Source organism: Calypte anna, chromosome 14 (assembly GCF_003957555.1).
Source record: "Calypte anna isolate BGI_N300 chromosome 14, bCalAnn1_v1.p, whole genome shotgun sequence".
Classification (NCBI taxonomy): Eukaryota; Metazoa; Chordata; class Aves; order Apodiformes; family Trochilidae; genus Calypte; species Calypte anna.
Window position 1 is genome coordinate 10,944,945 of NC_044260.1, and position 15,700 is coordinate 10,960,644.

Consider the following 15,700-nt stretch of genomic DNA (forward strand, 5'->3'; position numbering starts at 1 on the left):
GGATTAGATTTCTGTGGCTGTTTGGTCCTCTCAGACCTCACTGGAATACAGGAAGCCCAGAAGCCTTGGAACACGTACAAAGCTACAGCAGTCAGGATACATCGTGGCTAAGGGATTATTTTTTTTCTCTCCTCTTTAAGGGGTTGGTCATATACAGAAACACAATAACCTCACGGGTAAATGAATGGCAACTTAGATTAGAAAAAAAGCACCAAAATATTTAATATACATCTGGCACAAATTCCACAAGAAGTCAGTAAAGGACAAACCAATGCTTCGCTTATAAGAAAAATGTCATCCCGCACTTAATGCTCTTCTTCCAAAAGGGACATGACAAAAACATTGCACTCAGGATTGCTAGCAAGCAAAGACAACCTTCCTGTTAAAAACCTTTTTTTTTTTTTTTTTTTTGCACTGTGCCTTAAATTGCACATTCTAGAAGATGCCATTTCCCTTCTGGTCCAAACAACAACAGTGAGCAAAATCTGGTACAAGCAGTTGTAAACCTACAAACAAACAGGACTCAGCAGATGCATCATCTTGAACTTATCCCACATTTCCTCTAGATCATTTCTTCATATTTGGCCACAACCCTTTAAAAAAAAGGATCCTGCACGAGACAGCACTGACTCCAGCTGTTGCCAGTCATTACCTTTGCACAGCACCTCTGGCCCTGCTGCCTGCACACAGCTGCACCCTCTGCTCTGCAGCACACAACACGTTCAGTGTTTCCCAGAGTGAGAAAATTGGCTCATACATGGGTTATCTTGTGGGTAAGTCTGAAAAGGCAAGAAAACCACTCTCCCCCCTCCCCCAGAAGAACAGCAATGTGATCCAATCCACCCCTGCTGGTTAACGAAGGAGAAATCCATCAGTTAAGATTCCTATGCAGTTCAGGGAAAGCCACAAGAAGGTGTACTCACTGTCTCCTCAGAATTAGTAAACATCCCTGGCAGCAAACACACCACCAAAATGCATTCCTTCCACAACAGGTGCCACGAGGCTAAACTGAGGCCCATATCCACAAGCAAGTACTCCAAGAAATCCAGCTGTGTCACCTGCCTCTCCCCGGCCCTTCTTCTCCCTGCAGTGTCTGCCAGCTGCATCCAAGTCTCTTGGAACTCAGGTGACACCAACTAACAATACAAGGTCCTCCAGCCACTCCTGCCAACCCATCCCCATTTTTAAAAGACTGTTAAAGAGATACAAAAGCAAGCATATTTTAAGATTTCTAAGTTTAGTGTGACTTAAAAAAAAAGTCACAAGTTCAGAATACAAAGCAGCAGTCTGTGAGGTCCTCTAACCTGTAATACACATGGGAGTACACAAACAGCAGCCCTCAGCTCCACTGATCCTCTGCAGGTTTGCCACCTCTGGTCACACAATCTCCCCCCTCTTGGGCCCAGAGAAGAGCAGAGTCAGCAGCTGTAACTGCATGAAACGCCAACATTCAAGTAAACACCAACAGTAGGCAGCCTTTAGTCCAACTAAAATTTATGGGAGGGGTGTAAAAAAAAAAATAAACCCACCACAAAATGATAGCAACATCAGAGATGGACTAGTTGTGAAGTTTGTTGGTTTGGGATTTTTTTTGTGTGTGTGAAATGACATCCAAAAAGGGGCTTATCTGAAGAGTGCAACTAAGCAGAGACAGGAGCATTGTAAAAATAAGTAAGTTGTACAAGCTCCAGAAGCTGCTGGACTTTAAAACCTAACTAAAGAAAGTCTGGGGATTGCAATAGTAGTGAGGAGCTGCTGTAACACCAGTGATTTAAGGCAAGCTGTTAGCAGGACTAATACCTTCCTGCTCCTTTTACAGATCACACCTCCCAGTCCCTTCAAAGAGAGAGTCCCTTCATAGAGACAGTGCAAGAGGTCACACCCCAAAAGGAGCCCTCAGACTGGGAGAAGAAACTTGTAGCAAGAGTTGCTACGGCATAAGATCTCTGTGGGGTTCCCAATGACAGTAACTCTGTTCCAGTTTTCTTTGGGGGAGGAAAGGAGGAGACACAGATGCATTGCATGAAAAGAGACACTACCCAAACACATCACTGAATCCAGTGGGCTGGTACTGAAGCCACTCTGGCACCTTCACTACACTTGAGAACACTCCAGATTTGCCCCAGAATAAGGGCTTTATCCTGAGCAAGATTCTGACCTCAGGGAGGAAAAGGATGTGTGTGGCCTTTACACTTCTGCAGCTCCCACCTTTGCTGGGTGTTAGAGGCAGAGTCCAACACGGAACAAAAAGCAGCACTGTTCATCAAAAGAAAACACCACTCATAGCATTGCACCAGGTGGGTTCCTAAAGTTTTTCAAGAGCCAATAAAAAGCCTGATGCCTTCTGCTGGGAAGCAGCTGCTCCATCTTCAACTCACTGCCAGTACAGGGAGCCTGACCAGGAAAGAGGATGAGTGATGACAAAAACCCCTGAGCCACATGCAACACAGCTCCAGCCACTCATTCTATTGCACTCCAAAACTAGCACCCAGGAGAAGAGACACTTCTGTCTGCAGCTTGACTTGGCTCCCTTTCCAAGAGGCAATTGTATCCAGATTAAAAGCAATACACCCAAAAGTACAGTAAATAGGTAACACTTGGGTCAATTAAAAAAATTAGATTACTCATCCAGACAAAGTCCTAGGAGAAAAGGATGGTAACCTTAAACTCTTCAAGTCTAAGAACAAGAGGTAGAGATACCTATGTACTTCATAGTGAAGGAGTTACAGCCTTCTGTCTTACAATCTCATACTTCACTTCAGCTGACAATATAAAACCAAAGATTGAATCTTCAGTAGTTCAGAGAGAAAATTTGAACACTGGTGGTTTTGTTTGCACACAACAAAATTTAGGCAGATGATTTTTCAATACCAATTTGAAAAAATATTTTTGTTTTGCTGTATATTGAAAGAATTTTTGTTAAGCATCTTCCATTTTAATAAGAAAGGACCTTCACACAGACACATTCTGAGCAGAGTGAGTTCAAGGGAAGAACTGGGTGCCCAATTTACCAAGAATCTTCTAAAAAAGGATCACACTGCAGAACACAAGGCTGCAAGTCCCAGAAACTCTCAGTAAACTCCCAAGTCCCATTCACAGTAACTCCCCAGTGAATGGGAATGATAGAACCTCAGCCAGCAAATTACATCATGACTTCTGTGGTTATTAACTACATGGTGTTTCTTTAATTTAACTGGGTTGGGTTTTGTTTGGTTTTTGTTTTCTTTTGAAAAAAGGCTTAAACAGTAAGGAAGATACTTCCATTGATAATGTCATGAACATCCTAAGGTCACTAGTCAGTGCACAGCCATGTCTGGGAACCACAGGGGACAAGACCTGTCCTGGGATCCATGGGTTCTTCAGGCTCTGACAGACACACATGGAGTGAAATAAAAATCAGAGGCAAAGCTGCTGCCCCTGCAGCACCCTGAGCCCCCCCAGCAGCCACCCTGCCATGGGGCTGAGGAGGGGCTGCATCACTCTGCAGCCAGTTCTGTGTCTCAGGAGCCAGCAGCACGGGGTGGGCTCCTTTCATGCTCTTAAATGTCCTTGCCTGAAAAGCTACAGTGGTTCAGAGCTGAGCAGATCTGCTGTGCCAGCCTGGGGAAGGCAGTGCTGAGGCACACAGCTCTGCTGCAGGCTTCAGCTGTCTGATTTTATGTCACCTGCCACACCTTCATTTATTTTCCCTATGGTTCTTCCATTACAATTGCACAGTATTAAAAAGCTATAGTTCTCCATATGGAATAGCACCAGCAGCAAGTAAACTCACAATTCTGTGTTGTTTCAATTAATCAACCAGTTTTTATGGCCAGCCATGGGAGAAATCTTTCAAATCCTTACTTTAATCAATAAATAGTAGTTAACCTCAGAAACACACCCACACAAGTAAAAATCAGCAAACTGAGCCTCCAGTTGATCTGGGAGCCAGAAGTGTTGCAAACAATACTATAGTGCAGGTGGTCAGTGTTTCATTACTGGGGAGTAAAATTTACAGGAGCTGTATTTCTTTGTGTATATGGGAAGGCAATAAAATGCCCATGTGTGGATGTCAGACCAGTTTTCCAGTATATTACTAAAACTATTTATATAGTTAACTATAGTTAATTTATCCCAAGTTGCAGCAGATTCACTACATGCACCAAGTTTTCTAATGCATACTCTAATGAAAAAAATTAAATAGTTGCAATGGTTTCAAGGATTTCATCAGCATCACTGTCTACTACAGTCCTGTGCCCTACACAATAAAGATTAAAATTATATCAAAATGAAAAGTGAATGTATTTGGCCTGCTCCACAGATATTCACAGTTTAACCATTAAGCATATTTTCAGAGTCTCCAATATTGTTAAAACTTCTCAGAAACAAGTACAAAACCCCCACTGCTCCCACACAGGTACACCAGCATTACAGAGTGTGGTCTATTTAGGATCATAAAATCACCAGGAAATCCAATGGAAGGTCTGATGCCCTCTCTCACTGTCAGCACTGCCACAGAGTTGCACCTTCAGCTCTCGGGTCAGGAGTTTAAAACTGATACAGGTCTGGCTTTTATTCTGTAAATGGCAATTAAGAAATCCAAGTTAGGTTAAAAATAAATGGTACTTTGCTAGACAGATCATTTGGCTATTTTCCCAAATATTCTACCCAATGGGTGGAGTTGCTTCTGCTAGGCTGAAGGCAGCAGAACAAGAGCAAGGCCATCTTCTTGTATGGAAAGCACTGAACTTCAGCCTCTGAGAATTATATGTATAGAATTTCCTTTTCCCAACAGGAAATAAGATTTTCCCTTCTTGTACATCCACCACTACATCTTTACAAGGCTGCTGTATTACATTACACTAAAATGGCTTAGCCTTGAAGTGCTACAAATTCATCTCCTTCTTGCAGTCCACATTCAGACCACAAGGTAAATTCCTTCCTTACAGAGCTCCATCCCTCACCCTCCAGAGCTGCTGCAGCTCAGCATACAAACCAGGAGCAGCCACTGCCATGACCCTGTGCACATGCAGGCCATGGCTGCCCAGCTGAGAGTTTTCACACTCTGGGCTTTTTTAATTCCCTTTAAGAAAAAAAAAACTATTAAGTGATGACCAAAGCATTTAATAGCCAAATTAATTAGTAGTCTCAAAGATAAAGACAATCCTCATTTTCTATCAAATCTGTCTCCACTTGGAACTTTTGCTAACAAAGCATTCTCTGTTGGGGATTTTTTTTCTTTTTAAAATAACAGCACTGGCAAAACTCAATATAAATTCAATTAACCAAGCACAAGTGCTTTGGCCTCCTCTGCTCATCAAATCAGAGCGAGGTTTTGCTGCCAAACAGTGCTTGTGCCACAGTTGGAAGGTTATAGTGGCAAGGACAAAGCTTTGAGTATATTTACCTATAATGCAGCAAGTTCAGGGCTCTCCTCCTGCAAAGGGACAGATTCAGCTGCATCTGGAACAATGACATTTGTTTTCTAGTTTACCACATCTCCCAGCAAGACCTTGCAAAGGCAGTACAGACCAAACTCTCCTTTTATTAGATGAAAGAGGTGCTACCTGTGGCTTTTGGGTTTGCTTTTAAACAGCCTTCAATACCCACATTTTGTTAGTGATTTATGATCTTGGACCCAAGCTATTGCATAGGCTGCACAGCAGCAAAAGCAGCAAAATCTGTTTCCTTTTAGCTTTAAAACATTTAAGTCACAAAAGCAATTAGATGCTATGGATCACTGTCCACATCTTCTGTTTTGGGCTTTTGGTTTGTTTTTTAGATTGAAGCCAGTTTATGATTCTGAAATGCAGCTCTGAAAATAAATGGTGTGTAATGGAAGTGTATCAAATTCATTAAGCCAGTACTTAGCTCTGTAGAAAGCCTTGGTAATCATCCCTTTTACCAAAAGGTGTAAAAAAGTTGACATACTAAAAATTAAAAAAGGTAGCATCAATAACCAAAAAAGTTTCAACCAGTGTTAATAAAACTCCCTTTAAGTCACAAGAGTTTCAACAGGCAAATATTCCCAATACAGGCATTGTAAAATAATAAATTGACTCCTATCCAAATATTATCAAATCAGTCTAAAAATGACTCATCTATACTGTTGTCATTAAGAACACATTAAGAATTCACTCTGTCATCAGATGCCAATATTGTTGCTCCAGAAAGTATGGAGTATTAACTGCAATTTAGCAATTAAACATAGGTTTAAAAAACCTGGTTTTTCAAAATTAATGCAAAAGATAGTTCCTTTACATAGAAGTACTGTGCTTGCCAGACAAGTAAGGTTATGCTTTAGGTATAAATCAAACGAATTAAAGCAGAATTATACCACAGTTTTCCTTGAAGACTTAGGGTCTGTTTGTTGCTTCTGTCCATGTTTAGCAAACTTAAGAAGCAGAACCTTTGGTTCTTTTAGTCAAGTAAAAATATTCTCATGTAACCACAAAAATACAACTTCCAGAGAAAATGGAAGTCCATCGAGAAGTCCACTTTCAATAAAACTGAGGTAGTACTGCTCTTTTATTATCTCATGTGTAAGAGATCTGGGTACAAATAGTCATCTACCACTCAGTTGACTGACAGGTACAGTAATTTTATAAAACAATCCCAACATTTAGTTTGAAACTCCAAAAAACAGAATGATCTGGGCTCATCCACTAAGTGTTAGCTTAAAGTGGGAACTTGCAATCTTACAAAAAGCTGTTGCTCGTGTTGGTTTTTAGAGTCTTATTACTGGGGGGGATTAATGCATTAACAGTTAACACTGCTGTTCATCTTGGTATAAAACCTTAAAATTATTACAGCCTAAAATTTCAACAATGTAAACAGCACTACACACAGTACAGACCTGCCCTGACAGATGTAGTATGAAAAACTTAATCTGGCACTGTATAATTTAACAATGTTAATTTAACCTAACTAAAAAGATCTACATTGTGCAAGAAATATCAGACTTACTTATACTAATCAGAAGTCTTAAACAACCCCAAAACTTTTAACTTGTAGCCAGGGTCAAATATTTCAGGGCAAGAGTAAAAGGAATAACCAAAATTAAGAAAGTGCCTAAAACATGATACAGCATTTTAGAGCCCTTTCAAAGACAAGGCAGAAAAAGGTGTAAAGTAGAAAAATCTGGAGCCTCGGTAATTTCCAGAAACATCCAGAGTTTACAATATATGAAGGGCAACAGGTTGTTTTCCTCACTGCTGCTTTGATGCTGCTAAGTCTGTTCTTCCACACACAGGCCCTCTGTGTCTGAATAGGTAACACATTTGGTTTCCTCTTCCTTTTTCCTTCGTTCCATTTCCCACTCCACAAAGGTATCGAAGAGACTCGGCCAGGCCTCGTCCTCACTGTAGTTGCTAAGGTCCGGTCCAATCACCTGAGTAAAATTTAGAAACATGTTCCACGTGTCCCGGGAGATTCCCTTGATTCCTGAGGGGTTCTCAGTGAGGAAGTGTAACCACTGGTCCAAAATTGGGGGCTTGTTTTGAGTGAAGACTAATTTCCAAAGGGCAATGGCTATTTCCCGATGTAGCGACCTCTGTCCTTCCTCAGAGTCCAGGCCAAACTGGAAGGTGAAACGATAGAGATCCTTGAATTTATCTTCCTGTTTGGCTTCATTCAGGAGGCTGGAGAACCTTGCACAGATGCTGTCAATGCTGTCTGCATTTATTGCTTTGCAGCCTTCAAAAAACTCCTTCCTATTAAGCAAGAGAAGAGAAATTAATGTGAGCACTTCCCACCGCCCTCTCGCGCTGCGATGTCCCACCCATCCCACTGTGACAAATGGGAAGGGGTCATCTGCACAAGAGATGCTCTCAGCCCAGCTGGCACAAAGCTCTTTGCAATGGGAGATATTGGGAAAAAACTTCCAAGAAGTTCCAAGTGGCTTAGACAGCCACAGACAACACTCAGATCTGCTGGAACACTGTTGGCATTTGAGATTTTTGTCTGGCTGACTCCTCTACACTGCACATTCAGTGGTACCATCAGCCACTGTGAAACAGCTACAGGTGTCAAAAACCTTGAGTTTCCTTCCCTCTTGGTGCTTTAACAGGATTACTCTTAGAAAAAGACATTACGAGTAGCACTGGTTGGGCAAGAACAATTCTTGGGAAGCATTCTGTCATTTTTTCACAGAATGGTAACAGTTGGTAGCAATTACTGAGGAATCTCACAGTAATTTTAAAGTGAAAATTAATTTCAGTCTCCAATCTCATCACCAAGATAATGTTGGATTCAGTAATGTCTATAGAATCTCACTACACTGTTCACCTTTAGCACCAACAGCATATTTTCAGTTCTGAAACTCACTGTGAAGGGGAAAAGAGGACAATACAAAGCTTACCTTCTGCAGTGGTAGGAATTAATTTGATGAAAATCTAAGTGCTAGAAGAAATAAGCAAGTGAAGCTAATGAGGCTGTCTCTCCAACATACAGATGACAGGATATACTTTAACATATGAAAATAATTACAAGTTCTACAAGAACTAACCTTGTAAATTTGCACATGGTAGCAGCCTGGAATTTCCAAGCCAAAACTAGTACTTTAAATTCAGTGGGATCAACACAGAGGTCATTGCAAAATCGTTCCATTCCTTCTTCCAGTATGGCATCTTCCCGTTCATCCTTATACCTCCTGAACAACTCCCCAATCCTTTGGAGTGAAGATTCTTCTGCACTGGAAACAGAGTCTTTCTTTGTATCTCCAGAAAAGGTTGGAGGCTGACAAGATTCTACAGCAGCATCCGTTTTCTTTGTCCCATTCACAAGTATATCTCCTGTGGCCTTCCCACCAGCTGAACCATGGTCATCTTTGTGGACTGCACTTCTCTTACTATGTGACTTGCTGCCAGATTCCCTTTCCCCATTTTTGCTGCCAAGGGTAGAAGAAGGATTCTTGCACTTGGTGACACACTGGCCCATGATGTTGCAAGCCCAGCTTCTAGAGTGGTCCCCTTCCCGTCGGACACCCTGGCAGCTGATGTTCAGCACATCTCACCATGCCACTAACAGCAGGCACCTAACCTGGAAAACAGTTTCAGAGTCAAGCTGCTGTTTCCCCACAAAGAATATTGGAAGTATTAAATGTGGAATGACATTCACCACGGAGAGACCAACTCAGAATATTTCAGTTTTGCCTACTGAAAGGAGCAGTGTACAGGAGGTTGGCATATGCCATAAATTTCAGGCAATTTTGGGCTGTTTTACCTAGAAATCAATGCAGCTCGCTCAGTGGTTGCAGTACATTAACGGGTCCTAATAAAGGAAATTCCTAAAATTCTTACTGTAACATAGGTTACAAAGAGGTTGATTCACATACAGACTTCATCAAGACAGACTACTCTAACACAGAAATATTTTCAAGGAAATGGTTTGTAAAAGTATACCCACACTTTATATATAGAATATAAAACACCAAAACAAAGCACTGGGGGAGGGACTCTGGTGGGAGAACCTGGCAGAGTCTTAGGCATGAGATTCAGACTGTGCCTTCAGCAAATAAGCAAAAGGGGTTGGGGTCTTTTTTGTGGGGGGAGAAGGGAGGTAAAGGAAGGATGGGGTGGAAAGCTGTGGGTTTGTGTTGTTTTTTTTTCTTTTAAATAGAGTTTGGAATCTAGATTTTTGTTAGTAACTCATACACAGAATGTGTTTGCAGAACAGCAGCACACATTTTTTATGAAAGATGGTCTTCATAATGAAATACACTTGCAGGTAAGTATAGTAGTCCCAGTTCAGCTTAAAAAAAAGAAATACCAAAATTATTTCATCATACTCTGTTTTTATAAATCACAATGTTCAAGCTTTGCATACTTGAAAAGATACTTTACCCACAGAAAGGTTTCTTAAACTTTTCCTATCAAAACCAAGCCAGCACTCTGACACTATCCTATCAGCATGCAGGCACACCACGGACACTCCATTTCTCAGAAACATCAACTCCAAGAAAGAAATTGCTTATCATATTCCTCCTTTACCCACTTATTTGCATTTCACCTCCACTGTCAATAAGGCAAAAGCCTCAAACATAAATATTGGGTTTGCCTTGTCTTTGTTTACTGCCTCCAGATTACAGAAGCAGAACAAGAAAGAAGAGATTAAATAAAATAAAAATTAAGATATAAAATAGATGTTATGGCAATTTTCCTGTATTCTTTCCTGGGTAAAGCTCTACTGAGTCTGAAGCCCTGCTTTAAGCTGTACAGCAATTTGGAACATCAGCACCAAGCACAAATGAATTCTCCATAAAATTAGGATTAGACACAAATCTTCTCTCAGCCATTATACCTGTTTTGGCAAAACAGCATGCATGCAGTTTGATGAGCAAAAAAGCTAATTCTGGCAGTACAACAGCCAAGATAGTGGTTTCAACTACCTGCCTTCCCTTCTCCAGTCTACACCAGTCATTTTTTCATTACAACAGAAGAAACAGGATTTTATTGGACAGGGTAAATTACTGCTTAGCAGTTGGATTCCAGATCAGAGCTCTCTCCCCCCCCCCCTTCAGAAGAATCAGAATTCAAATGCTCAGTCTACACTAATTCTTACTCTTCCATCAGGTTCTCAAAGGCAGCTAAGCACTACTTTGGTTAAGTTTTTCTTTAGAGAGAAGCATGCAACTAAAGGAACAGCATTAAAAAAATGAGTAAAAACTAGTATTAAAGCAGAGTTTAGCTACTTTATAAAACTTTCTGCCTAAACACATAAAAGCAATTATTAGCTGTTGGGGGTCTGGACTGGCTTTACCCTACAGACAGTCTAAATGCTGCCTGTTAGGGGACAGTACTGTCAGCTGAAGTAGCTGGTAGTAGTCAAATCACAGGCAGCATAAAGAACAAAGATTAATCCAATTTAATGTACTCATTCAAATTTAGAGTTAAAAAAAACAAACCCGTTTACAAGACTAACTTACATACTCTGTCCATAAAACTTCCTAATGGAAGTGATTCATGCTGTCATGCTTCCTAAGCAACAGCTTGTAGTAATGATGATGATAATAATCTAATACTCAAGTCTACAAACTGACATCACCAGTGTGATGAAACAGACAGGGTTTATTGTCATTTGCTGTCATTCCTAAACACCTGTATGTGAGGAAATGTCCTGACAGTTATTTCCAAAATCCCCAGAGCACAAGTTAGCCTCCTATCCCACAGTGTACCCCTCATTTTCTGTACTCCAACCTACTTGCCTTACCAGGAGCTGCTGCTGCTCCTGAACAGCCCCTGTCTGGGCTCTGCTTGCACTGCTCCTCCCTGCAGGAACAGAGTTCTTCCTTCTCCTCCCTCCCAAGGAGGTTTTCAGAGCACAATCCTGCTCCTTCTGAACAAATGCTGGAAGGTACTGAAGTACAGTTGCTGCAGTTCCTCACTTTTCTACTGCGTGAAACTTGATGCCATGTGCCAGATACTTAAAAGCATTCTACCCCAAAAATAGCAAAACCAGCTTGGAAAAAAAAAAAAAAAAAGTCAGACTGCATCCGCTGGCAGTTTGTGTGCCTCTGTGGTTTTTTAGGAGACAAGGCTTTTGGAGCTCCATCAGTTACCCTTTTATAAAATGCCTGAACTGAGCTGGATCCACTTCACACACTGGTCACCTCCGCTTCCTACAGGACTCAGGTTTCAAGGCACGAAAAGAACAAGAGCCACAGGAGGAGACAGAAACAAGTGGGAGAACTCGGCACTTTTGTTAAGGGACAGGATCCAGTTGCAGCACCGGGAGCTGCTCTGAAGTCAGTGTTAAAGGAGCATGAGAAAGCATCCTCAGGTAAACGACCAGAGCTCCTCATTTAACTGCAGAGCACAGCAGATGGCACACCCAGGCCATGCTGGTCACAGCACAGGCACAAGGATGTGCAGAGAATTTCTCCCAGCTGGATGCAGAGCAGCTCCTCACATTCCCAAAGGTTACAATGGACTGGCAGCAAAGCACCAGTTCCTGGCAGGATTGGTTCCCAAGAGCAAAACTACTTTAACAGACTGGTCCAATGTAATAGTGAGGCACAAAAGGCAGTGCTGATCACCAGTTTTGCTGTTCTACTAAAAAAGATAAAAATTTAGGACTAAGGTTGGAATGCATTCAGCACTACAGGACACAGTGCTCCCAAAGAAGTTTGATTACTCAGGCAAGTATTAAGCAACAACCTACAGTAAACATGAATCACCAAGATGCCCATGGGGCCACCACCTTCCACACAACAGGAAAGCAAAGCAGAGATCAACAATGGTGTTCTGTGGTCCTTTCTAGAAGGGAGTCAGCAAGGGGAAGCACAGGAAGACAACTGCTGATGCCTACAGCCAGTTAAAGGGAAGCCACCCACCCTTCAAGAATGAGTGAGGTGTAGAACTGTGTTGCCCAATACATTAAAGGGAAAACCTAGAAAAAAACTGGGAAGACCTTGCTAATGCTTGATGAAGTTGTTTGGGGATTTTTTTGAGTGTGGGGTGGGGCTTTGGGGGTGGGGTTTTTTTGTTTGTTTTTGGGGGGATGTTTTGTTTTTTAGTTTGTTTTTTCTCTTGTTTTTTGTGGTGGGTTTTTGTTTTAATTGCTTTGTTTTTTTTTCTGGTCACATTTTTCAAGTGACCAGAATTTTCAAGTGACCAGATCCCATGTAACCCAAAATTTGAAGGGTGCAAAACATTAAAGTGACTCAGTAATAATTCTCTGTCTTAAAAGTAAACCATGGCACAACTAAAACAGCAGAACTCAAGTGGGGGAGAGCTGGCAGGAGGAAAGAAGATGCAAATGAGATATTTAAGTAACCTTGTAGTTTTCTTTAATGACTAGCATTATTGTAGTAATAGAAATTATTGAATACATCCAGAGAATAACAAAACACAGCCAAGCATTATGCTGTTTAATAAAGTGTTGCATCAGAAAGTATTTTCAATGAGTTTAAAAACAGAAATATCAAGAGAGATGGGAAAAAATCCATGCATTCAAGAACACCTCAAAGACAAATTTAGGAAATCTCATGACAAAAGGGGACACAGCTCAGCCAACCATTAAATCCCTTCCCAAGTAGCAGTTCATTAGCTAAGGCAAAGGCAACATTACTAGAACTTAACCATGTCTCAGCCCAGCCTCTACTTTTTGCAAACACTTGAGCAAAGTCTGCAAGAACTTTGCAAAGTTTCTCTATGCATTATCTACCTGTTAGTGAACAGGTATACACAACTTCTAAACCAGCAGGGAACAGTACCTTGGGTTCCCTTTGTTTTTCCAGCTCTGAACAGATACAGCTTCCCTTTAGGAAGGAACAACAGGATCATTGCAACAGCCCAACCAGAACCAATCACTGCTCTAACAGATGATGCTGGGCAAGTGATCTTGTAAGCAAACATCTAATACTTACCTGGTTTCAGCTACACAGGGAATCATTCCACTGGCTTCCACAGCCTCCTTCAGGCTCCCCGGGTTCCACATGGAACACTGAAAGACAAAAGGACCACACAAATCATTACATTTACAAGAGACTATAAAAATCATAAAATGCATCAAATCTCTCAGAAGCAACTATGCACCTAATAAAACCTTTCATAGCAAAAACCTATTTGTTGAAAGACTGCTTTTATAAAACTATTTCACTTTTTGACTTGCAGAGAAGCACTAACACCACCAACTCTGCATTGTCATATAAAGCATAAATCAGGTACTGAGTACAACAGACAAGTTCAAATGTTTGTTAGGAGTAAACACACACTTCCGGATACTTTTATGGCTTTCAGCAGGGGAGAGTTAATTCCTCATTTCATGCACTCAAAGCAAAACAGAGAACATGCTACCATTGCCAATGCATGTTAGCTGAGAGGCTGTTTAATCTGTGAATGCCAGACAGCTGCTACCTAGCAAAGCATAATTTGGGTCTAGAAAGTAATTTTCTTTTTTCATTCTCTAGCACATTCTTTCCTATGTTTGTTTTCCCATGATCAGTTGAGTTGGCTCAACTTCGCTTCTCTTGAATTCCCAGCTTTGCTACATAACAACAACACTCTGAAAAAAAGATGACAGACAAAGGTATGTCTGGTTTGTGTAGCAAGAGCTGCAACTGCAGCAACTAATCAACACCTCTGTTTGTATCTCATCTAGAAAAAACACAAGAAAGCTCTGGCAAAACTCCTCTGTTCTACCATGCTAATAGAGACACTAAACTGTCTTGCTTGTACAGCTCTCAGTACAACCAGGGTGCAGACAGGTGACCAAAATCTGCTTTTCTGCACACTTAACACACCTTCTGCATACTTCTGAAGAAGCAAGTGGGAACATTAGCTTGTTCAGTGCTTTCTTTAGTAAAAAGTAGGGGATGGATGTAGAAAGACAACCATGAAATAAGTTGTTATCACACACACCAATCTCCACCTAAGTTCAGTTTTCCCCAAACTTGAGTCCTCTATGCAGATCAGGACAAATTTTATCAGCAAATAAAACCTACTTCAGATCAAAGCTTTTAAAAAAATGCACAAGCCTGGAGAAACAGGCATTAAAAACACTTCAAAACCCCTAGAAATTGCAGAGTGGTACTTTTGCCTGTGATGCACGCAGAGCGATGAAGTGTCTCTGCTGAATCATTTTTAGGCATTTGAGATGGATACTCTGAAAAGCCCATTTCTCTCTGGATTTGTATCCTCTGCTTCCAAACCTCATCTTCCACACAATCAACTTTTTTGCCCTCTGATGGTCTTGCAGCTCTTTTAGGATACACTCCTGCTGAAAGGGCTGCCTTGTGTGGGTACACAGCCACCAGCCAGCTCAAGTGTACACAAGAACAGGAGTTCCTGCCTCTCTTGCAGAGGAAGCACTAGCTTGGGTTTCTTTCTATTTGACCACAGCATGCCATGAATTTCAAGAACTTAAGAAAACTGTAACATCTGGCACTTCTATGTTAATTTCTGTTGGCCTTCTGCAACTAAATAATTCCTTTAATAAATCATCAGGGGAAGAAAGAAGAGATGGGAAGGACAGGGCACTGCAGACTCTTTCCCCGGGAGCCTGTTTAAATAGAGGACAAGCAACTTTTTACACATCACATTTTAAGAACCACTGCCATGGCAACTTTGTGCAATAACCTACTTTTCAAAAAGATTTGTATTTCTTTGGAAGAAACTTACCATCCACCAAATCTGTATTTCCAGCTGACTACAACACACATGGGCAGCAAACACTTATTTCAAGTTCAAAAGAAGCTGAATCCAATGAAACCCTACCTATCAATAGCCAAACCTTTTCTGGTTGTTGGAAGCAGTTTCCAGGTTGGATGACCTGTACACACACAGTGGGGCCAGAAGTTTTAACATCTGTTAGAAATACCAGCTACAATTCTTCCCCCATTCTTACTACTTCTATTCTACCAAGTTGCCCACTTCACCTTTTTTTATTTTTTATGAAAGAGCAAGTGTGAACTTCTGTGACAATCCAATTATAGGATACATAAAGTGACATATAAGTGACATAAAAAGTTAGTATGATTCAGCAGTTGAAAAAACCAAGCTCTTCAAGTCTGTATTTAAAGGCTATCATAGCACAGCAATGCGTTGTGGCTGGCTTCATCCTAAATCATGCAAGGTGAGTGCAGCAGGGTTGGAAGGAAGCATCAACACTTTAGTGGCATAGATTTTAATTGAGTCTTTGGGTTTGGCTTGCAAGGTACAGCCATATGCTACAGTCACCAAGCATCTTGCCCTGCAGGAGGAGAGTCACACTACAATAACTC

The 15,700-nt window shown here is 41.2% G+C and overlaps 1 protein-coding gene across 3 annotated transcripts in view; it reads right to left on the bottom strand.

Annotated features, from left to right (window-relative positions):
• Positions 1-197: 197 nt before the first annotated feature.
• DCUN1D3 (defective in cullin neddylation 1 domain containing 3) overlaps positions 198-15,700 on the bottom strand; it is a 23,862-nt gene continuing 8,359 nt past the window's right edge. Inside the window, exons 2-6 of one of the 3 annotated variants that reach the window (XR_003988151.1) lie at positions 13,346-13,422; positions 8,486-9,018; positions 6,946-7,691; positions 5,387-5,442; positions 198-4,556 (exon numbers count right to left, since the gene is read on the bottom strand). Coding sequence is in view for 1 of the 3 variants with exons in the window: in XM_030459517.1 (XP_030315377.1) it covers positions 7,208-7,691; positions 8,486-8,916 (915 nt within the window). In the remaining 2 variants the exon portion in view is untranslated. Of the gene's footprint in view, positions 7,692-8,485; positions 9,019-13,345; positions 13,423-15,700 lie in introns of all 3 variants that reach the window. The other 2 variants (XR_003988150.1, XM_030459517.1) reach the window with 2 other exon arrangements.